General features: G+C 40.3%; 2 protein-coding genes across 3 annotated transcripts in view; one reads left to right on the forward strand and one right to left on the reverse strand.

The window, feature by feature from the left end:
* The window catches only part of niban2b (niban apoptosis regulator 2b), a 42431-nt gene extending 24900 nt beyond the window's left edge, over positions 1-17531 (reverse strand). Inside the window, exon 1 of the mRNA XM_073465306.1 lies at positions 17286-17531. Within this exon, the coding sequence (XP_073321407.1) occupies positions 17286-17340 (55 nt within the window). The 5' untranslated portion in view covers positions 17341-17531. The remainder of the gene's footprint in view (positions 1-17285) is intronic.
* A 2715-nt stretch (positions 17532-20246) lies between these two features.
* Positions 20247-25674, forward strand: part of stxbp1b (syntaxin binding protein 1b) — a 41798-nt gene continuing 36370 nt past the window's right edge. For both annotated transcript variants that reach the window (XM_073466387.1, XM_073466388.1), the window contains exon 1: positions 20247-20283. In XM_073466387.1, the coding sequence (XP_073322488.1) occupies positions 20247-20283 (37 nt within the window). The remainder of the gene's footprint in view (positions 20284-25674) is intronic.

Below are 25674 nucleotides of genomic sequence, written 5' to 3' on the forward strand. Positions count from 1 at the left end.
GACTTTCAACATTCATTTGAATCAGGGTCGTATCAATCAATTCAGAAATAAAATAAACAATCCAGGAAAGACACATTTTTACAGACACACACACACACACACACACACACACACAGTTTGTACTTATATAGATGTGAGGACTCTCAGTGACAAAACGCATTGTTGAGACAACTGACATATTGGGTGGCTGATAGCGGTCCTTCACAGACATGTCGTTATTGCTGTATATGTTGTCAGATATGTGCCGATATAAAAACTTGCACTGATGTTTTTTTAGACAGTAAAGTTTACAGTAAAACTGTCAAATATCCTGTCTTCAGTTCATACAGTGCCTAGAAATTATTCACCCCCTGGGACGTTTTCCCCTTTTTTTTGCTTTTATAAATGGAATCATGGTCAATATAATTTGGCTTTTTTGACATTTTTTTTTATTATAAAAAACAAATCCATTAATTGAAAATATATAATGTAAAATAAGTGATTGCATAAGTATTCACCCCCTTCAAGTCAGTATTTAGTAGATGCACTGTGGGCCATCAAATCACAGCACTGAGTCTGGCTTGCACTGCAATTTTACTCCATTCTTCTTTACAAAATTGCTCCAGCTCTGTCAGGTTGCACAGGGATCAGGCCTGAACAGCCCTTTTCAAGTCCAGCCACAATTTCTCTATTGGACTGAGGTCTGGGCTTTGACTCGGCCACTCCAGAAGATTCACCTTGTTGTCTTCAGACCATTTCTTTCTAGCTTTCACTGTATGCTTCGTTTCATTGTCTTGCTGGAAAATAAATCTTCTCCCAAGTAGTTCTCTTGCAGATTGAATTATGTTTTCCTCCAGGATTTCACTATATTTTGCTGCAATGATTTTACCCTCTACCTTTACAAGCCTTCCAGGCCCTGGAAGGCTTGTTAAAATCAAGCATGATGCTGCCACCAACATGCTTCACGGTGGGGATGGTGTGTTTGTGGTGATTGACAGTGTTTGGTGTCCGCCAAACATAGCGTTTAGTCTGATGGTCAAAAAGCTCCATTTTGGTCTCGTCAGACCAAAGAACCTTCTTCCAGTTGACCTTGGAGTCTCCGACATGCCTTTGGGTGAACTCTAGTTGAGATTTAATGAGCTTTCTTCAACAGTGGCTTTCTCTTTGCCTCTCTCCCATAAAGCTTTGACTGGTGAAGAATCCAGGCAACAGTTGTTGTATGTGGAGTCTGTGACTCCGAAATCTTTTGTATCCACCCCCTGAATTGTACTCTTCTTTTGCAGCCAATTTTCTAGTTTCCAATGGTGCTGCCACCCCTCGAATCACTTGCTTTGCATAAATTGCACTCAGCTGTTTTGCTTTTTTCTTCTGTTATCTTAAAGTAATTCCAGACAGCTGACATGACGAGAGTCTCACTCAAGCTCGCTCCAGCTAGTCACGTGACACATGCTGCTCGCTTTACAGCATGTTGCGCATAGTTTAAGCATTTATGGGAGAGTTTAGGCTAATACATTGGATCGGATTATACATTTACCCCTCTCAGATATCCAATCGAGTGATTTTGGCAAATAACCCTAACCCTACTTTTTATAGGCACTGTGTCTTTGTCAAAAGTGTTTGATAACCACATTTGAGGGATTATTGCAATAAATGTGTGTACATCGGCTGATATATGAATATAACCCTAACCCTAAGCCTTGCCTGAACCTTATCCATCACAACTAATGCCTAACCTCATGGCCTAACGTAAACCTAAACCCAACTCTAACCTAACCCTAACCTAAACCTTAAAAAGCAAACAACTCACACCCAAGATTTAACTTAAATGTGTTCTCACAAATGTGAGGTGTATAACTAGACACACTTACTCTCACTAATGCACACCCTGATACAGAATACAATTCAATTAGCGGAGTAGATCAAGTGAGACTAAATGAGACCAAGTCCAGTGACCTGAGAGCCTAAAGTTATTCAAGTGGGAACATTTGAAGGTGAAAGTCAAACACAGACTTGACAAAGTGTAAAATGTGGCACATCAAACTGCTCTTTTTGTGCTTTATCAGTGAGCCCACATCATTAGTTTGTGCTTGAGCTCTGGTTGGCCTTCCCATGTCTAACTTCTTACACTGTACACCTGTGAAAGGAAAGTTTACACTACTTGGCCTCTCTTGTGCATAGATAGAATTAGTGATGGAAGACACGTTATGGCTACTGAAGGTGAATCCAAATCGTGTGACTTTCCCTGATCCAGATCTGAGTGTCATCCACTCGTATGGAGCAAAAACAGTCCATGTAACTGTTGTTGAATAGGTCCTACTGTTAATGACAATTCATCACATTACAAGGTTCAAGGTACATTTATTGTCATTTTTTAAACAAGGGTTTTAAAAAACAAATTGATACCTTGAATTATTATACATTTATCAAATAAATAGAAAAGGGGGTGGTCTTTTTAACATAAAGAAGGCTGTCGGGTAAATTCAGCTATGTTTGACAAACACACCTTTGCCAACAATGTAACAAGGCTAATAAAGCAAATAAGGCCTAATAGGGTACACTGTACTTTACTCCCGGGAAACAAAAACAGCTTTGTTCACTTACTCATGAACCCAAAGAAAAATAGTAGTCCATCTAAAATAGAAAATTCATTTAGATGAAACGACTTGAAAAAAGGAACTATCGAGCATCTTGGGGATATTTGCATCGATCAAACTGCATTACATGTTGATCCTGTATTCGTACATTAGTAACTGGCTGTTCAGTGTAATCAGGATTCCATCTAGGGTTGATGGGAAATATGTCCAACAGGTGCAACTGCAGTAGGGACGTGGATAAGCCCATCTCTGCATTGTGGTTATGAAGAGCTGGAAGTACACAATTAAGATCACTGGTATTGGCATTTGGAAGCTAGCCACACAACAATATGAATGAATCTAGACACGACAAAAGAAAAGACCTAGACAATATATCAGTTTGCTTCAACAATAACTGGTTCATAAAGAATGTCTCACATGTGGCCAGAAAAAGGCAGGGAAGTAGAAAGTAGTAGTAAGTAGAAAGTCACTGCAGGACAACATTTTGAATAACACTTGGTGGATACAGGTGAAATGAGCCTGACATCATTGTTTTACTGTGAGGATTAAAGCAAACTATCCTGAATAAACATCCTGGTGACCAAAGAGTGAACTGCTTCTCTTACACATTCGCCAGTCTGAGTCAGTTGCCTCCTGCTCCACTCTCTCCCACAAAGAATGTCTCACACTTCATGAAAGACGTCAACAGAGCAGAGTTACATCCACAGAGCTGCTGCTGTGTCAGAGGTTAACAAATAAAGTGAAAGCCAACAATTAATTACATGATGTCTTCAAGAGCAGACATTCTTGCTTTCATGCTCTTGTACAAATCTCTGAATGTAGCTCTCAGGCTACATACAGATTTTACTCCCTAAAAATAAGTGTGATTGAATGTACCATAGCTCCTGCACAGGCACATGGTCAAGAAAAAAAAGCAACAGTGAATTGTTCTCTGGGTCGGACAGGAAGTCTCAAGAGGAATGTGACCCTTAGCTAAGAAAACGAGAGATGGAGGAAGGAGAAAGTCCAGACCCATGGTTTTTAGACATTTGCCATTTTTAATTAGTAGGCTAGGTGTAGGCTGGCATGTACTGTTAGCTTCGATAGCACTATTGTAGTTTTCTAAAATACATGAATGCCTGGAGACATGTATGTTTCCTAACACATTCTCACTCCCACCTCATATGGCAGCGATTCAGAGTCAAACAAGCCAGCAGTCATAAAGACAGGCAAGAGATGCTGTTCGTTTAAATACAGGCACAATGCTGCACATTTCCAGACTTAGTGCACACATGCACATGACAAAGAAACATGAAATAGGTGTTGTCAAGAATGCAAATTACAGTGTGAAGTGGGAGTGAAGGTAATTTGTTATTCACCTAATGAAAAGAGGAAAGGGTCTTAAATGGAAAAAGTTGCCTACAAGTGGCTGTACTAGAACTCTGAAAATGTTCAGTCTAAAGATAAAAGATATAAGATTTAAATTCAAAAACTGTACGAGTGACAAGTAAAACCAAATTACGAAATCTGAGCATGCACTTGATTAATAACTGTTGATATTTGAAAAATGTCAAAACTGTAATGCTCATTGTGTCTCCAACACAACACCAACACGTCAGGCCGCAGACACATTTTAATCAAGCCCTACTCCTGAGAATGTTATCAGTTGTCAAGAGTACATTCCATCCCAGCAGTGATCTTGGTGAGTACTGCACCTCTCAAAACATTTGTGCTCTTTCCATCTACTTCCACCCTTTGGGTGGGAGGGGCCAGAGCACTGTAGGGCGAGTGCATCATGGGTGGGAGACCGGGGAATAAAGTCAGCGCTGACTCATGTAATACCCACAGCAGACAGAAACAATGCAATCATCTGTATGTGTATGACACTCAGCTGAGTCAAACAGCACTAAGCTCCATATGATTATGACTGCATGAGAAAGCCTGTGTGAACTCCCTCATCCCTGACCCTAGCAGGTTTGAGTTGAAAATGTAGAACTTTAGTCTTTATCATTGTGCAATCCCTGTTTCAAAAGCTCCATCAGACTCTTCCCTGATCACAATGTCTAACAGCCGATTCAGTCAAGGGATACGTATAACTATACAAGTATTTATAACTAGCAGCAGCCCTCAGAACCCTGACCTTCAGTTTCATCCATATGGAAAGACTGACAGCAGCTTGTTCTATGGTTGACATGCTTCTCTTGGAAAGTCACTCAGCGTAATCACATGACAACCAGACCGCATCAGAGAATCAAAGACCTCATTCATGTCAAAGAACTGAAGACAGCAGGAGATACACTAAAAGATGATGCAGCCCTTATTAAACTGTCCTAGTTGCATATGTACACGTCAGCAAACTTTTCAGTACTTCCACTGACCATCAAATTCCTGAACGAGAACATCCCTGATGATTAGGCAGAATTTATGGCCAAAACAGAGAAGCTGCAATAAAGTGCCTTCTGACAACAATGTGAGGATGTGTGAGGACTATCAGGGTGATGTCTTACTGGGCAGGGCTGAGAGGGCCCATACAGGAGGCCTAAACTTAAAAACCAAACCTGCAGACTCTACAAATGCAATGAGATGTATCTTTCAGTAAAAAAAATTCATTAGTTTCAAACCTGTGGTCATAAACATTTAAAGTGCGATTTCCAGGGAGCATTATGGTATCAGTATTTCCCAAAGGATATCATGAGACTATGGTGGACCACAGGCCCTGCAGGAGGGTGCTCCGAACGAACAATTTGCATATTTTAAGAGGCTATCTCATAAATAACTGTCGTTAATGCCATAAATCAGAAAATTTTAAATGTATAAAATACTGAAATATAACTAAGCTTTGGCTCTGCTGCCCGGTAATTGGTTAGGTGATTATCACAATTTACTATACAATACAGCTTTGGCTATACACTATTAACACAAGCCTATAGGCAACAGTCATTATCAATCCACTGTAACTAAACTTTGATGTAACTAAACCTTGACTGTCAACTGTCAGGAGAACCATCTCGTCCATTGTCTGGTCAGTCTGGTTCAAGCTGCTGCTGGAAAACCTGAGTTTCGTGTGTATATCTTTTCCAAGCTGCAGTTCATAAACAATGTTACGCATGTGTGCTTATCAAATGTAATAAATAACGAGTTGTATTTAGTCTCACATTTCTCAGGCACAGGGACACAGAACAGCGCTGGAAGTGGCTGGTAAATAAAACAGCAGACCAAGGAATACAATTACCAGCTTACATTAGCTAGGTTAACAAGACAGACAGACAGACAGACAGACAGACAGACACAGATAGACTGCAAACTAACACATCAACTTAACATTAGTTATCTGAAACTATTTGAATCTACCTAATAGCTGTTCCTGTAAATCTTTGATGTTTTTTCCTTGTAATGACCAGATTTCTGCTTCATAGTTTAACTTGTAAACATTTGCCCTTTTCACACAGAGACTCTGCATTATCTCCGCAGTGACGGCTCACCAATTCTCCACATTTGTTTGTTCACACAGAGCCAAGCAGCTCCGGCGTAAAGACGCACCAGTGTGTCAATTCATACAGCACGCCGGCGCGGCAGATCCAAAAGAGGCACAAAGGTACGCATGAGGACATTGAAATCTGTGGGTTTTTTTCAATGCGTTAATCTAAACATGTACCTGCTGACTGTTTATAATCATATGGATGCAGTTATAATGTGTTGTGGTTGAGATCCTGACCCACCAAACACCCTGGAGAGTGCCAAAGTGAAGTTTTCTGCTCTAAATTACATAATTACATAATAGCCAACAGTAAACAGCGGACCCTGTCTGGCTCTCTGGATCTTTTTCAAGACAGTAACTATAACAACAATAGTGGAAAGAGACAAACACATGGTGAGTTAAAGTTTTTTGCCAGGGACAGACGCTGTTTTTCAGGCCGAAATGTGCGAGTAGTCAGTAGGACAGACAGGACGACAGATACTTTGCGACGTATAACTGTGGTATTTTTTTCCTCATGTAAGTTGCCAAAGACACTACCAGTTGAAGTGTGGGTCATTTCTCTTTTTATTTGATGAGTGAAGGATCTGTTTAGCTGTCAGACTGTGAACACCATCAGATCAATCCCTGCTCCGCACCTCTATTCGCTCTATTCACACAGACGCCGCCTCGCCTCTGCTGCGGCTCTGATACTACCTCCTACGGCGCATCAGAGCCACACTGAAACTGTCCCCTCTCTCCACAGCTGAAACTTTCACACAGAGGACGGTGCGGAGAATCGGCACATGATTCCCGAACTCAAAGGGCAGTGTGAATGGGGCTAGTGACACGCCACTCTGATACAAGGGGGAGGGGGCGAAATTCATGGGGCCTTGGGCTGGAGTATGTGTGTGTATGTGTGTTCGTGTGTTCCTATACAGCAAGGGGTGGGGGGGCTTGACTGACTGGGAGTGAAAGATGCTTTGCTGAATTAACGGCACAAAACATTGGAGATCTTCAACACTATTATTAGATGTGAAAAATATTTTCAGTTCAATGAGACTTTGTTGCAGCAAATCAGACTATGGTGGACTGCCAGAGTCTTGTTCATTAATGGGAACCACTGCGTATGAAAAAGCCAATCACCAGTCAGGCTACAGCCTCTACAAATACCATACGTTCTAACTAGCGATGGTAGGCTACGTTGAATTAGCTAACATCACTGTTCACGTTAGCTTGTGTTGGCGACGCTTGGTGAGCTGGTGTTAACAACTGGATGCTTTCGGTTCAGATGTTGAATCATTGTTGATGTGCTGTTGTGGTAAGCCAGTTCTGCTTTGCAGTAGACACACTTTGTCATCTTCTTTTTTAAGTGTGAAATGATCCCAAACTTTGGACCTTCTCTGTCTTTTACGGACGGTTTCTTGGCTCTCCGCCATCGTGCCCACTCAATTCTGAACGTAGTGGTGTGTGTCCGTGTGGAAAAATGATCCCTGAGCTAAGCAGGCCACATAACGCGGGTAATAGGAATTAAACGAAGCCTCGAGGCAGAGATTTTGCTTCAACCATTTTTTGTAATCGAATTATTCGAGTTACTCGAGTAATCGTTTCAGCTCTACCAGTCTGTGTTGCAGATTTCCTGAACTTAGGTCCAGAATATCACGAGCAATCTATTTGCAAAACTAGAAAGGCACTATAGTGTCAGTCCCCTTTAATTCAATCAAGCCTAATCCAATCTCAAACATATTTAAATCCGCCAGATCCAGAAAAACGAAAAAAAAAATCCTGGATCTGTTCCTTTATCCAGATCCACACCAAAAAGTTAATGGGGTCTATTCTGGGCTGCGACTCATCCTTGATTTTACAGTTATGTAAAAATCTGTTCAGTGGTTTTTGTCCAAAGTGACCTCCTTAAATCACTTCTTTTGTTCAATATACAGTCCAAAACCCAAAGACTCTTCATTTAAATCATATATAACCCAAAAAAAAAGCAGCAAATCCTCTCATTTAAGAAGCTGAAACAGACAAAAATATTAATTATCAAAATAGTTAGGGGCATTTTTTTCTCCATCAACTAATCATTGTTTGAACTGTAGTGGAGTAGAAGTATGAAGTAGTATAAAATGGATATACTTGGGTCAGTACTTCAATTGTTTATGAAGTACAGTGCTTGAGTAAATCTACTTAGTTACTTTCTAACACTCATGCTCATGGGTAATGTAATATTCAGAACCAACTGCCATAACAAACTGCAGGAAAAGACACGCTTTCTCAGAAACAAAGTGGAAACAATTTGAACTGATGGCAGCAACATAAACCTAGTATTGTTTCCATGTTCAGGAACACTGACAATATCACTAAAACTCAGTGACTGAAATGTACAGTGGTAAACAAAGTGTCCAGGCCTGCACCTCCTCCCACTTCCCAGCTCTGTACAGACACGGAACATTGTTTTCATTAAGTATAAGGCTGGAAAAACATATGAGGGAGCTGCTGCTGCTGTGAGTCGAGCTGACTCCTTGTTGTGCTGCAGCCAACAACCACACTAATTGTCCAGGGGGCCTCTGCAGTGCTGAGGCCAGCTATCAGTCCTGATGATGAGGACTGTCGCTGTGGTAATCTGATCCAACCAACACCACATTTCCTTTACATGGCAGCCCGTCTTATCGCTGACGCCCTGACGACTTCAGCACATTTTGATCACAGAGATCTGATCATAGAGTTGACTTGAGAGTTTAGAGACTGCTGTTTCATGGACCCATAAGAGAACCCCCCAGCCCCACCCCCCTCATTTCTCCACGGTGCCTTAACAAAAACATTCCTCTGAGATAGACCCATGGTCTGACTCATAAATTTAGACTATGTTCCCATCAGAGCTGAAGACAGAGCCACGGCTATGCTTGTGCAAGGATCTAGAGCACTTCTGGCACATTCCGGCTTAGGCAACAGACAGGGGGATCCAGCTAGCCCCGCCCTCTTTGCGCTTGCCATTGAGCCCCTGGCGGAGGCCATTAGAAGCAATCCTAATATATGTGGCTTTGAGATTGGCACTGATACACACAAGATTTCACTTTTTGCTGATGACATCATTTTATTTTTGACCAACCCTGAACACTCTCTTTCTTACCTCCAGGAACTACTGGGTACATACACTTCATTTTCTGGGGAAAAGGTTAATCCTGACAAAAGTGAAATTTTGCTGCTGTCTGTATTTGATTTCAGTAGAGTTAAGCGTAAGTTTCCTTTTAAATGGTCTCCTTTTGTTTTTATTTTTGAAACACAAAAATAAAAGTTTATATGCTTGTCGTATGAAATGTGCTATATAAATAAATTTGACTTGACTTGACTATGGGTTTTAAATATCTAGGTGTGTTTGTTGACAGTAACCTTAAAAATCTCTACAAGCTCAATTTAGTTAGTTTGCTTCAGAAGGTGGGACAAGATTTGAAAAAATGGATGGACTTTTACCTTACTTGGTAGAATCAATGTTATAAAGATAAATATCCTGCCTAGATTCCTATATATGTTTCAGTCACTTCTGATTCATGTCCCAATAGCATTCTTTTCCTCCCTTAAAAAATTAATCAGACAGTTTATTTGGCATGGTAAGATGCCAAGACTCAGCATGGATAAATTAACTCTGGATTATGAGGATGGAGGTCTTAAACTCCCTAATTTTCAGTTGTACTATTATGCTGCTCAATCCAGATTCTTGGCACAGACACGGGCCCTCCTCCTTCATGGCTCAATATTGAAAGGATAGAGATGAAAGAGGAGACACCAACAAATTTATTGTATAAATGGGATAAAAAAACAAACAATCAAAACTACAACTGATAATCCTTTAATCATCCATTCAATCCAAGTTTGGTATAAACTCCGTGAACTTTTTAAGATAGAAGGATTTCTTTCTCCTAAAACTCCATTATGGGGAAATAGGGTTCCAGGGCGGCATTCCGAAGGGCCGCCATTCCGAACGCTCACTTTCATGTTTTGGAATGCTGGCCCTTAATTATTTTAGAAAAAAGGGTGCCATTCCGAACCTGAAAAAAGGTCTACCTTCGGAAATTTTCGGAATGGCGGACCGTCGGAATGGCGGTCATTCGGAATGGGGGTCGCCCCACGGGAAATAAATTGCTACCAATGATCCTTCAGAGTGGCAACTTTAGATCTTGGCAGGAGTAAGGTATTTGCCACCTAGAACACTGCTATAAAGATGGAGTATTTATGTCTCTAGAACAGTTAAAAGAAAAGTACAGTTTGACAAATAAAGATTTCCTTAGTTATCTCCAGTTACGTGACTTTATTAGAGCCAATCAAAAAGGAGATTGGAATTTACCTCCCACGTCTCCAGTTGAGCATCTGTGTCATGCTGGCCAACCATTATTTAGCACTATCTCAAGGGTGTATACAGCCTTTATGTCGACTTTATCAATACCAGATATGGATAGATCAAGGGTTAAATGGGAGAAGGACCTGGGAATAACTATTGAGGAGCAGTTATGGAGGAACTTGTGCAGAGATGGGGTCCCCTCTACTTTAAATGCTAGGTATAGGCTGATACAATTCAACTTCCTGCATCAGCTGTATATTACCCCACATAAATTACATAAATACAACTCCAATATATCACCTCTTTGTTTTAGATGTGGCACGGAGGAAGGAACATTCCTTCATTCTACCTGGCAGTGTTCTAAACTGCAGGGGTTTTGGCAGGGGGTTTGTGAAACTCTATCAAACATCCACGGGGTTACGTTTCCACTGGACCCTGAAATTTGTTTACTAGGGAACTTTACTAATTCCAATCTTGAGACAAATTATGCTAAGAAATTTACAGAAATCCTTTTGACAATTGCTATGAAATGTATTGCAATAAAGTGGAAATCAGACGCCCCCTTTCCAACTAAAATGTGGCTTTGTGAAATCAATAGCTGTGTGCCCCTAGAGAAAATGACTTATTGGATGCAGAAAAGAAGTAAGACTTTTTACAAAATATGGCAACCATTTTTAATTTATATGGAAAATCTACTAGCACACCAGGTTGACTAATTTCCCTGCATTCGAGCTTGGCTTGGCATGATCTAAGAGCAGTGATGCTACCCTTTGTTTCTCTCTGTATCTTCGATTATTGCATAATGTATTTTATTTATTCATTTATTACTATTATTATTATTTATTTATTTATTTATTTTTTCCACTTTCTATTGTCCTGTCATTGTGAGTTCATTTCATTTTTACTTTGCCACCTTGTGGATAATGAGTTTTTCCTTGATTTGATTTTGTCTTGTCAGTTTGTAACTGTAACTTTGTTCTTGAAAAAATAAAAAATAAAATATTTAAAAAAAAACAAAAAACAGTTTACTGAGCTAATTAGAGGCAGGGCAGGATTTTAGTTCAGTTTAGTTTTCCAGAGTTCACCTCAGCCAACAGGGAAACTTCACTGCTCCGCTCCAGGCTTTTTCCTGACTCAGAGAGGTGGACCATCATTGCTGATCAGTATGAGATGCAAGGCCCAAAATAAGTCAAATCTGTTGGGGATATTTGCATGATCTCATGATAATGGTCCACAGAATCAAACGAGCCCAACTCTGAGGCACATTGGGGGAGAAAGGCAATTAAATGCTGCAGAGCCAGATATGTTCAGATACGTTCATGCAACAGGCCTGGTTAGTGTTTAAAAAAACCCAAACATGCTACCAGGATGTCCTCCATACATCATAATATCACAATTATCCTTCTTGAGTTGATATGGTTCTTGAAAACAATAAATCAATCCTTGTAAGAAAGCAGGAGACAAATAAAGAGCTGTATACTCTTGTCCTGTCCTGTCAGGTGGGACTTTTGGGTCTCCCAAGGGGCCAAACAAATGTTAACAATGAATGCAGCTGCAAAGTGGGACAGTCTGTTTTTGTTCAGGCAGCCCAAAAGTCCCCTCTGGTGCCCACCACAACATCGCCTATTCAGGAAAAAGCCTGCGCCATTGACTCAGCTGTATTAAAATACAATGTTAACTGATCCTTTTTTAATAGCACTCTGAAATTTGCCTTAGGACCCCAACATTTCCTGTACAGGAAACCCCCCTTTGAGCTTACTGTGCTGTATTAATAAAATCTGAAAAGAGGACTACAACAGACACTGCCACACTGCCTTTTCAAGGCCGGAATCTTGTTCCGATATTCTGCCTCGCCATCTGTATGAAAGTTGAGATAAGTTTCGTTCCACCTCTGATTCTCGAGTGGAGGTAGTAACAGAGCCGCAACAGAGACGATGTCTGTGTGAATGGAAATGCCGACAGCGCGGCACAGGAGTATGACAGTCTGATGGAGTTCAGTCTGACAGCTAAACAGATCCTTCACTCATCCAATAAAAGAGAAATATCCCACACTTTAACCCACAAAACAACGTTACAGGACCAAACAACAGTAATGTGTTAAAAAAAAGGTACTGACGTTCCAGTACGAGCTGCTTTTCTTTTACTCGCCTCTCTTGACACATGCAGCGCTGTAGTGTCCACACTCCCTCCTGCTCCACAAGTAAATAAACTTAGATGCTGTTGTGTATGTGCATAACACATAGTACACAAGCCTCATTATATTTATCTTTTAATACCTTTTCTAACTTTTTCCCATGGTATCAAATATGGTATCGAATATTGCTATTTTTCACAGTACTGTATTGAAGTTAAAAATTCCAGGACTGTGATAACACGACCCGAAGACTGATTAAGCCAGCTTATATTTATGAAGGTTTTATGAAGCCTACACCCCAACAACTTCTCCCTCCTGTATGGGTTTCACTGTGATGTCACCTCACCAGAAACCTTCTGTAACTCTGTTTGTTGAGGTCTACCTCATTTTTACTTTCAGACCAGCTCTGCCTCCAACACAAGTGTATGTGTATATATTGTGGGGTCCCAGCAGCAGGTATTTCCACTATCTGAACCAGTTTAAAACAGGCCTCTCTGTGCTGAGCAGGGTGTGTGTTGAGGTGTGTGCCACACCTCGCCAGGCCACAGAGAGCCAGTCTGTTGGCCACCTGATACTCCCTCCAGAGCCTGCAGATATAACAGAGAAAAACAAGGAAAAACACTATGGATGTCCACATTTTAGGATGTCCTGATTCCTGGCCTCTCTTCTGCTGACCAAGCTAATACTGCTCCACATTTGAATACATAAAGGAACTTTGTGGGGAAATGTGTGTGGAGTGTGTCTTTGTGAATAAAGAGAATATTGAAACTCTGACTGTAATGATTACAGAACAACAACACTTTGTTCTTTGTGGAGGACACCAATAAACTTGCACATCTTTTTCTTGATATTAGCTATTAGACCCTGAATATTGGCTGATCACAGATATATCGGTATTGGCCTATATGTTGTCCAATATGGGCCAACTTGAAAACTTTTTACTTTGTATTTTTAGAAATTTTAATCCAGAAAAAGATGCTTGGGGTAAATTTATGTTTATTATATATTAGATATCCTGAATTGTTGAATTGTATATATCTATATAACCACATTTTAGAGATCATTGCGACATGTGTGCAAATCGGCCAAATCAATGTAGCAGATTTTTCACTCCCCAATTTCACCATCAGCCTATAAAATCAAGTATTGTTCGGGCTCTATGATAGCGAGCTGTTCTAGTACTCTCCCCTCTACATCTGTGTGTGTTATTATCCTGTGTGATGTCACATATAACTAAAAAGAAATTAATGTAATTAATTTATTGAATTAATTTGATTATGAAGTTGGCAGTCCCCTGTTAGATCTTCCAGAAAAACCTAATCAAGTTGGTCAGAGCAGTGGCTCCTAACTCATGTGATGGGTACGTCCAAGGGGTCCCTCCATGAATATGAGGGGTCAAAAGATGATTAAAGAAAAAGAGAAATAAAAAGAAAAAAATACCTGTTCTTTTCTGTTGGAACCACTGGCTTCAAATGTGTGTTGAAAAACTGTAAAATTACTTGTTTCTCACAATTCTATTTGAATATTTACTCATTTTGTGAATTTGATCATTTGTTCTTGTTAATGTGATGCCTTATGAAATCTGTATTAATGTTAAAGGGTAAATGATAGGGCTGTCAAGCTATTCAAAAAATAATCTAATATTATGAAAGCCTTGTGATTAATTAATCAGAATTAATCACACATACCAATATTAGCTGTAAGCATTTAAAAATATTTCAATGCAAATGTATTTTTATAGATGAGTGAATCAGTGAATAAATGGACATTCTACACTTTAAAAGGAGGAGATATTTCTAGCTTGAAGTACTCGGATGGTACAAAAATTCCTTGCTGCATAAACTGCACCAAACAGTGCTACTGTCAACAGTTCCATCTGGGTGTTTCATGAAGCCCCAATTCAGCATGTTTTGGTATTTTTATGATCTTTCCTGACGATGTTTTAGAATTTTTGACAAATAACTTAATTTTGAGCTTAAACTTAAAAAAAAAACACAAAACATTAAGCTGTCACTAAAATGGAATGGACTGCAGTAGAATCTGGGACTTTTAAGTCATCCACCAAAGCTTGGCTTCTGGTGTTACAATAGAGGCTGATTTATGGTTGCATGTAGGCTCTACGCAGAGCCGAGGCTGTAACCTAGGCGAGTGACCTACACCGTAATGAGCATTTATACATGTGTGCTGGTGTGTCTGTGTTGATGGCAGTGGTGAGTGGATTGCCAGCTGACTTTCCCCTTTAAAAAACACACCAACTAACAGCTGTGTCTCGGGAATCGAGCGAGCGGACAGGCAGAGTGCCTGCAGGGAGGCCCGCAGCTCCATACAAACCCGGCTGGAATGACTTGGTTTCGGCAAGTCAGGTTTGCCACTGGGCTCTTTGTTGAGGGGCAGCCTGCCCTTCAGACATTCAGCCTGTCTGCTCTTTCTTGCCCAGAGACTCTCCAGCAGAGAGGAGAGGCTCAGGAGGGGGAGTATAATCCAAGCAGAGCAGCAGCCAGCCGTTCAGGAGGGACAGCAGCTGCCGAAGAATCCAGTGTGTTTAATGGGGAAACTACAGGTCACAACATCCGTTATTAGCAAAGCCGCCAAGCACCGAAGGAGAAACTGGAAAGTGTAATGATTTCATGCGTCCAAACACAGTCCTTGTGGTCTGTGTTGCTGTGACGTGCATTTAAATTTCTGGGGAGGTGCACCTACGCAGAGGCTATGCTCAGTGGCATCTGCCTCCATCATGTTTACAAAGATGCTGGTCAAGGGGTGTCAGAGCGATTAATGTGTTATTTTTCTATGATAAATAATCGAAATGAACACGACATATTGACAGCCCTAGTAAATAATATTCTATTCTCTTGAAAATAAGATAGGTACCTTCCAAAATGTTCACATTTTTAGTAGTAAGTGAATATTTGACCATGATCAGATCAAAACATTCAGAAAAATATAAATATTTTAAGTTCCACTGACTGGTTGATCTTCAATGTCAGTTTTCAGTAAAAAAAAAAAAGTACATACATAAGCCTGGCTTGAACACGTGCACTCATGCCAGTTTTCAAAGAGGAAGTGAGAGGTTGATCATGTGATCATTTCCACCCTAAACACGCCCCCACATATCCCTGTAACGATTACCTCATGCTCTAGGATATGAGGGAAGTGAAACACACTGCCTGCTGGTTACATATGACTCTGCTCAGGACTCCCACAGCTATTCTTATCAGCCATCAAGGCGAGGCATAGATGACAACAGGAAGGTGCGGCCCATTCATCCACTGGCCATAAATCTTCGCCTTAATACAATGGCACTGAATAATGAAGCTATCTCTAAACATGATTACCTCAAGTCTGATAAGAAGTCATGTCCACACACACACAGTGGCACAGTGGTTCATCGCCCTCTGAATGCATCAGGAGTGAACAAAATGAGTGAATGTGTGTGTCGTGCTTTAATGATAAATCCAGGCACTTCCCTCGAAGCCAGCCAGGCACTGGGCCTGACAGCAGAGACTGTGGGGCGCTTGCTGTGCAGCTCGAGGCATGGAGGAGGTTTCCATCCAGCCACACTTTTTCATGCATTCCTCAGATTCTACATCAGATGTGTGTGTGTGCGTGCGCGTGTGTACCTCACTCTGAATGGGCCACTCAGGGCATTAAAAAAGATGACGCTTGGTGTCTCACAGAGCTTTCTCTCTCCATTTCTTCCTGAGAGGTAGTCGGCTGCATGTGTTCTAAAACCTGAAACCTGCCGACACCCATTAACCAGTAACTAACTGGTTACTTGAGAAAAAACACAAAATCAAGTACAAGATGCGCTTTCCTTTTAGTCTGATGCTCCAATGACTCCGCGGCACAGCGTCAGCTTCTCTGCTCTCTGGCTGCTTGTGTTAAAGAGGTCATATTCTGCTTTTTGGGTTTTAGCCTTTCCTTTGTTGTGTTATGTAGCATGTTTGTGCATGTTAAAGGTCTACAAAGTGAAAAAGCCCAAAGTCTACACCAAGAAAACACTGCTCCTGCACTGCCTGAAACACCCGGTTTGGGGTCGAGCCTTTACTTCTGTAACTTATGTTCATCACTATGTAACAGGCATTATATACATTTATGTTTTTATGTTTATTATAACATCTGACTTCACTTCTAACTGAACAAGTCCTGACAGGTCAAATAACAATGTCAAATGGCCATTTATAAGAGCTGAGGCTGATAAGGGTGCAGCCTCTATCTTTTCAGAGTACTTTTCCTATCTTACTTCTAAGTCTGAGAACTGCCAGGCAGTTACCTTGGCTGCCAGTCAGTTTTCCCCTTTAAGTGCCAACGACCAACAGATCAGGACAGAACAAGCCCATTTTGAACACGTTCATTTTCCTCAGAACAGAGTCCTTTGTGACAGATTGACAAGCTGTTAGAAAACAACTGCTGGACCATCTAGTAGGTGGTCACTGGACAGATGAATTAAATAAACCTCATCAAATCAATATGTCTGACTGTCTTCAGGTCTCTTTGAAAGGATCTTCAGATCTGACCCACTGTTAGAAAATGCTGTCCTGCTTACATCCACAACACCTTCACGTGAACGACAACAGTAGACCAATAACGACACGACAGGCGATTAGAGCAGTCTACAAAAAGACACCTTCAGTCAAAAACAGTAAGAAGTGCCACAGTCACAGTCACAGTCACATCTTGGCAATATGACTTACTTCATTTTTACAAGATGATGCAGAATCTTCTGATAGTGCGTGGCCGCTGCGTAAAAACGCACACGTGCCAAAACGCCACAGCAGCACGCACTAAACAAACCTCCACACAACGCCTCACCTGTGATAATCTCCCGCTTGGCTTCATCCAGGTGACTGGAAATCACGTCCCCCATGGTGGCTGAATCTCACAGACCCACCCTGACTCCACTGGCCTACAACTGATGTTTGAGACAAAGAGATTCAGATCCTCTAGAAAGCCTCTGAGCTCCTCTTCAACATGAGCGCAGTGAGCTGAAGACGGGCGGTCTAGCGACACTCCGGCAGGAGAGGCAGGGAGAAGAAAAGACGGTCGGCTGCCCTACACAGTGACTGCCTATTTCTCGGACGGACACACCCTCTTTAAAGTTGGAGACGAACTTCCACCTTCCAGCTGCGGTGCGTTCACTTGACATGGGAATAATGGTAGACACGAGTTTCCGAATCCAAAATATCTCTTTTACAGGGCTGTAGCCAAAATGTAGGAAATATTTAGGTCATAAGTCTGATTCTCCTACAACACTAACACCAGAACACAATTCGTTTGGATTTTTCATTAATGATTTTTTTTATTAGTTTACCGAAATTGTTAACCATACCTCTGAAGAAAGAAAGAAATGGCTCAGCATATCATTCAATGCAGTTAAATGTATGAAAGTAACATAAAAATGTATACATGAATTAATTTATAAAATGTCACATAAATTGATATGTCTGTATTCATTTATCTTTCTATTAATTTGGCAAAGCCTTTTTATTTTATTCCATTTCATTTATTGATCCATTTATTTTTTTAAACTGTTCAGTTTTTATTTCTGGATTCTTTTCCTTTGCAGGGAAAGTAAAAACAAGTAGTTAAATTTAAGACAGGGGTAAATAAACACAGCAAGCAGATTCAAACAGAAGAATCACTTTATGTCACATTTTATACATTAATTAAAGCCTACATTCATTTTTAATATTATCTTCAGAGCATTTAACAGCATACTGATTTATTTACTGATCAGTTTACTTATTAATTTAGATTATTGTGGTTTCTGTCCTCCATTTTTTCCAAGCCTTCTCCACACTGCCAGGAAGACAATTTTGGAGGAGAAACATAAATCTTTTCATAATATTTATTTCTTTTGCCTAAAAGTATTACAGTATTAATTTATTCAGTCTAAAAACCAGATTCAGAATATAAAACCAACCATGATTTATGATAGATATCATGCCTACAAGGTTGCTAAATGTCAAATGTTCCTTAAATAGGACAGAGGACACAATCCTAGTGTGCTCATCTGATGCTGAATGCTAGAACATACAGTTGAGCTCACTTTAAGGTGATAAAATACAAACTAACTTGTGATTTCTCTCATTTTGTCTACTACTAACCTCACCAGCAAGAAAGAGTGAGAGGGCATTTCTAACAGATAACTGCCCTTTTACCCATAAAAAAAATATTTTTTGTATGTGACGGGAACGCATCATTAGTCAGCGGTGTGAAGGAAGAGTTTCCAGCAGCTGAAGCTCTTCAACATCCTGTCTACTGAAGGGCACATGGAGAACTGAGTATGGAGGTGTATGAAACTGCCAAAATACATACATATTTACAAATAATGTAACATTTTCTAAATGAAATGTTTTCCTCCGAGAGATTGAGAGCTCTTTGCTTCTGTCCTCCTCTCACAGGGAGCTGATCTGGTGTCTGCCTCTCCTCTGCTGCCCTCTCATGGACACTCAGTGTTTCTGCCATTACCTGTAAGTGCGCTCCTTTATGAAAGGCTGCTGTCTGTCTGTCTGTCTGTCTGTGTGGACACAAGAGAGGAGTTTCTAAAATCCCACTCTGCTCTTTGTGTCATACATTTCAAGAAACTTCAGATCATGATCCAACAGCTGCACCATGGAGATCTCATATATCAAATCAAATCAAATCAACTTTATTTATATGGCACTTTTCATACAGTTTTGTAGCACAAAGTGCCTCACAGAGGGTAAAAACAAACAAACAGAACAAGACATATAGACCACATGACTGCGATTTAAATATGAAAATATCAACAACAAAAAAAGAACTATTTAATGTGTCCATTGACTTTCATTTGAGCTTTTTATTTTTTAAATTTTATTTCAACACAGCAAGTTGGAACTTAGTAGCAAATATTCAGCTTCCGGTTTTGTCATGTAGCCTTCAAAAGAAAACCTTATAAACGATCATCTGTAGTAAGCATGTTAACTGGCCTGTGTGTGACAAGCAGCAGAAGGCCTGGGGTCGAATCACACAGGGCTGCTGCTAAGGACTCAGCCCCTGCTGAGGGGGCTCTACCAGCTGAACCACTGGGTGCCCCCTGACTGCAGTGCTACAAGACAGGACAGGACAGGGCTAGCTGGTTAGCACGCTAACTTAAGTAGATATGTCTGCACGGCAGTACACAGACATCTTTGACATAAAGTCAAAACTCTTGTTTTGTCGCCGTCTGTCGAGAGGGTTTTTGGTTTTAAACTAAAATTCTTAAATGTTGCAACGTTAAACTAACAATGCAAACAGTCCAGAAGAAACAGCTTCATTTCTTGTCTTTCTCTTCTTCACACAAACACTTTTTTCACAGACTTGTGTACAACAGTCCTGTTTATTCTTTCCATTCATTGTTCAGCTGTGATTCCTTCTTAGCTGTTCCTGTGTACATCGAGAGGAATGAAAAGCACACTCAGATTATGTGGATGTGTACACATACTTGGCCAATGAAGCTGATTCTACAAATGACATTATTTCCTATTCATTATCAGATTCCCATGAGTGGTTTCATGTGGCAGCCACACACGTATTGATGCATGCACATTTGGCTCTGTATCACACAGCCTGCCCTCTGTATGTGGTTCATTGTATTGTGTGTATTCTTATTTGACTTCTCTTAGCAGCGGCACTGTGCTACGTTCCTAACCTAGGGCTTTTATTTTGTAATCAATTGGAACGGAAGTGTGTGGCTCATTGTTGAGATTTGACGCGCGTTGTGGCCGCAGTCAGTTGTGTGGAGAGGTGGACGCGCAACAGAGGCTCATCATGGCACCACTCGGACTTAAAGCCATTGTTGGAGACAGTAAGTGTTTCTGTGATTCATCACAACATTTCACTCTTGTTATTTGGACATGTTGACGCGTCATCCACAGCTGATTAATCATTGTTATCCCACTCTAAAGCCTTCTCGTGTATTCTACCAGCATGAAGGGCCATCCCCATCCCCAACCCTTCAATGTGAGATATGAACATTGTTTTACGTGTTTTTAATGATTACTGGTGCTGATAGAATACAGCGCAGATCCTGGTTATACTTGGTTTAGTTTGTGAAGTTCGATGCGTAAAAGACGCACAGGCACATCCTAGGCATGCGGCTCAAGAAATGGTAATCTCTCCAGACTCTCCGGTCAGTGACATGAACCAGACAGCTACGAAGTTGTTCGGTGGTGCACTGTCAGACTTTGATTGGAGTTTCTATTGTTCATACAGCCTTTATTGGTGTTTGTCTGAAATATAAGAGCGGGGACCTGGTTTGGTTAAATCCTGCCTCGCTAATCTTTGTCTGTGCGGATTAAGTGCTTTGACATCATCCTCAGATGAAGAGGAGCGACATGCAGCAGTGAACATCCGACTGTGACAGCCTCAGCAGGAACTAAACTAGAGTTTGTCATCAGTAATGGTCCACATGTAGGCTAGTCAATATTATAATGTAGACAAGCTCTCACGCGACTAAAGACACACTCAGTAAAAACTTTACTGACGTGTTCTCTCTGGAAGATGTTTAGCGGAGGCAGAGACAAGAGCTCGTTATTTCGTTTATTCGCCGTTTATTTTTGATGATGTACAGTGTGGCAACAACATGTAAAAAAACTAAAAAGAAAATAATAAGAAAAATCAACAATGGCAAGACATTAATGACCTAAAGCTAAAGATTATTTCAGGTTATTATACCCAGTGATCGCTCCGCAGTGGTCAATGATATATTTCTGCTTGTATTTGTTTCAGTTGCACTGCTCAGTACAGGCTGTTGAACCGATTCATAGTGACATCTAGAAAGTGAAACTGAAATAGAAATAACAGTCAAATCAAAGATAACAGATTCATTCACTTAACAAATATAAACTCTTGTATTGCATCAAAAAGGCATGTTAGTGTATTTCTGTAGGAAGGAAAAGACAAACAAATCAAAAACTATTTTTTAAAACTATTTATTTTTCTCATACGGTGCTGGAGATAAGTAGTATAAAGCATTTTGTCTCTCCAGAGGAAGCTGCATGTAATCTGATAAATTACCTCCAGTGATGTCACTCAGAGGCTCAGTTGCATTGTGGGTAATGTATGCACCAGATGTTGAAAAGGTGGAATAAAAAGGTGATATCTCTGTTCTGCTGTATTGATTCTGATCTGTCCATTATGAGTTCAGCAGTGTTATAGGGGCAGTGGACTGCTTTTATACCTGGAGCCTACATTTCCCACAGTGCAAATTATCCACTGAGTGACATCACTGGAGGTAATTTATCAGATTGCATGCCGCTTCCTCTGGAAACACAAAAGGCTTTATGCTACTTTTTCACCTTCAACTGTTACTGATGACTACACAGAGGTTTCCTGGGGGGCTTCTTCAGGTCATAGGCATCACTGGAGTAAAATTGCAGGGAAGTTGGCCACGGTGGCTGGTTGGTGGTCCAGCTTCGTTGCAGGTGTCTGCTAATTAAAATAGCTGCTCAAAAAGGTACAGCTTTAAAAAACATTTTTAGCCATAAGCCATTCACTGGGATGTTGGATGCCCCTTGGTGTAAGTGTTTTCTGGGCTGGCCTAAGCACAAATCTGACTTTTGTTTTAAACCGGTCAGAACAGTCATCTGAAATCATCATCATTGATTTATATGCTATCACCTGCTAATAGTTCTGTGCAACTTTTATTTATATGGAAAATAAAGGTGGGAGCCCCTTGCATGTGTGCACTGAAAATAATAATGATAATAATAATAATAATAATAAATGCTTATTTAGGGCATTTCTACCATTTTAGGAAAAAACAGTAGCCACTTGTGCCTGAAAACTAAACATAGTACACTAAGTAAAGGACTGTGACTCAGAAAAACAAAGAGCACAATCGTGCATTGGCTATCTATGAACTCATCAGGTGATTATCAAAGATATGGACAGATATGCAGCATTATAGAAAAAAATTATAACACACAATTTCAGCATTTTTCATAAATCCTGCCTTTGATCGTTGATAAAACCAATTGTCAAAGGTCAAAACCAATTAAAACCAGTCACAACAAATGTTGTTGTTGTCATTTTTCCTTATCATACTAAATATTGTCTTTGGGCACATTAAACATGTACTAAAACAAGGTACATAATCCTCATTCTGCTTGCAGATGTTTAACTTGATGTTAGTGTATCTGATTGAAGACCAGTGCTTTAAGTGGGCAGGTAATGACCAGTGTTCAGTATCATCACTTTTACATTTGACTCTTTGGTGTTCTGTGACTTTTTACTGCGTACGTGCGCTTCTCACAACTTTTGTGCTGCCTGCTTCATTTCAGTGCCCATACTAATCAATTGGGCTGCTTAGACAGAGGGCACCACGGTGCAGAGCTCCAGGGGGGTACATTAAATAACTTGATAGATATATTTTAATAACACAATGTTTCTTCAAGAAGGTTCGGTCTTTGAGGGTGGCCGTGTCTGTCACATCTTCATGACAGATTCCTTGAGGTGAAAACACTGTAAAAATGACTCAATATTTTTATATTTACAATAGGTCAGATAATACATGTTGTGGGAAAGGTACGAGTGACGGACCCACACAGAAGTTGTTACTGTGCTTATCAACCTTGTTCCAAACAGCAGCAGCCTCAGTGAACTTCAGACCAGTTTTCACTCTTCTTTTAGCTCTGTTATGACAACTCTTGAAAAAAATGGTTCTTAAAGTACTAAGCACGCCACTAGGTTACCAGCTATTCAGAGTCAAAAAAGAGGGGAGCTGCAGAGTAACACCTTTTAAATTTAATTTAAAATTTAAGGTGCGATATGCAGGACCTTGCTAAAAATAATAAATAGATAAATAAACAATGTATAGACATAAAAAAAAGTGGTGGGTAATGTCACTGCCCTCTGTATTTTCTTATTTACGGAGTATTTTGCACAATACACTTTGGGTTGGCTGCAGCTTCGTTATCTGATGACCTGGAAATGAGATCATCATCTGTCTTTCTTCAGAATTGCTTACTGCAGCTGGTGTCAGCAACCAACAAATCCTGGATAGTATGCCTTTAAAAAATTTGATTAGTGCAGCTTAAAATCATCAGGCAATGTGCTACTGCAGACATAAGAAGCAGCTAAGCTGTATGAATGAATACAGTACCAGAAGAAATTAAACTTTAACTTTACATTTCTTTAGGTTAGATTTATAGATTCTCTCTCGTAACATCACTGGGTTTATTCTCTGTTTAGGTTTAGGCACAAAAACCACTCTGTTAGGGTTGGAAAACATGTTTGTGCTTAAATGACCTGTTTTTGTCTGAACGCAGCTGGAGATGTCCGTTAAACGAACATCACCAGCTCAAAGATGACACGTTTTGTAGAGATGTCAATATGGTACGCAGCCTATGGCGCAAATAAATTTGAACGTGTCTGTGGTTTACAGAAATGTGAACTGCTAGCATTTTGTCCTAGCGACTTGGTTGAGAAACCTGGCCTTGACCTCTTTAAGTCTGAAATTCTGATGCAAATGGTTGTTCAGCTCCATATTTCGTAGAAAGAAGCATCAGTTCCTAACAAACTGAATCCTTAGTTTGTAGTATGTGACTCTGTTCACTTATTCTGTAAGTATAGCTCCAACCTACAGTATCAACAGTGACTGTGATACACTTGAACACACATAAACACATATGAGGCTGTTGTCAGATTAGGGCTAGTTGGGTTTTTTGATACACAAACCTGAAAATCACAGATAGAATTCCCAGCCCTCCAGGACAGAAGTGAAATATCATCATCATCAAACCTTTATTTAAACTTGAAAAACCATTGAGGTCACCCTTATTATCAATGATAATAGTTGAAATTTACAAAAAAGTTACAAATAGAAGAAAACACAAATGATAGTTGGACGAACACATATGCTATGTCGAGGAGTTCTCTCTGGGTCTCTGAGCACAAGTACAAGAACTAGAGCTTATTTAGTGAACTTAATCAATATCAGGGTCACACAAGGACAGATGATGGTGGAACTATGATGTAAGAGTATTAGGATGTACCCTGACAGAGAGAAATTGCAGCAGGAGATTCTCATTTGAATTGTCACCAAATCAGCACAATGGAGATGACGCTTCGCTCTGAATACAAAGGCCAACAATCACCACACAGTTCAGTCCCAGAATTAACAGTCACAGCTATAGTCATCCACAAGAACCAATCATGATTGTTTACAATACCTTCAGGGTTGAAAACCCCTGTGTCACCCTTAGTTTCTTTTTTCATGATCTTATCTCAAAGTGCATACTTCTAATTCATCTTAAACACATGTTCGATGCTTTCATATGTCATTAATGACAACACTCTCACTGACGATAGTTGGGGAGGGTGTGACAACTATCTGCTATCTGTCGCAGTTGTGCAGATTCAGTTTGTGAAAGATCTAACAGAGCAGCACAGCACATAAAATAAGGCCAGATAGGTCGGACCAGCGTGTTTAACTTTGTAGCTTTAAACTTTAGGGTTACAGCCAGTTGCTGTCTGGAATTGACTGTCGTTGTTAGCAGGACTTCATGGTGATTCAGTCTTTTTGAGAGCCATATTGTTACATCAGGCACGTCCCAGTAAAAGCATTTTAGCTAGCAATATACCAATGTTGGCCTGCTTCCAGACCTCTGAATGTCCACAAGGTAACTGATAATGTTGTGAAACAAAAACAAAATGTAGTCTGATTATCAGCTCATCAAAAATATTGTCCCTGTGTTCATATGTTTACATATTTAATATGTTTTCTTTGTTTGTATACGTACGTCTTATTTGCAGATATGTTTTGTAAGAAGTGTAATGCCGTCTGGATTCAGTGGCGTACACAAAGGGTGACCGGGGGGGCCAAGGCCACCCTGATACAATTTTCCTCTAGACCTCTCCTATTTAATGTCGTCCTACTTATGCTATGTTTTGTACAAACTTGTAAGTGCTCCTGGTTGTTGCGATATTGTTTAGTGCACAAGCTTCCTTCACATGTGGCTCACCTGCTGTTATGACAACAGAGACATGGGTGAAAAAAATCCAGAATGTCAGGTGTGTTTTTTGGTCCACTTTATAAAAAACTTACTGCTGTTGCTGGGAGAGAGAAACAGAGGCCAGCCAGTGTGTGTGCGCAATAAGGTGGACAATTACAGCAGCACTATGTGATGTAGGCAAACTCTGAAAGCAATTCTGAAGAAAGAACGTTGATTTTTTGAGTCTCATTCTTATGTTGTGA

The sequence above is a fragment of the Pagrus major genome, chromosome 5 (genome assembly GCF_040436345.1).
Source record: "Pagrus major chromosome 5, Pma_NU_1.0".
In the NCBI taxonomy this organism is placed as follows: domain Eukaryota; kingdom Metazoa; phylum Chordata; class Actinopteri; order Spariformes; family Sparidae; genus Pagrus; species Pagrus major.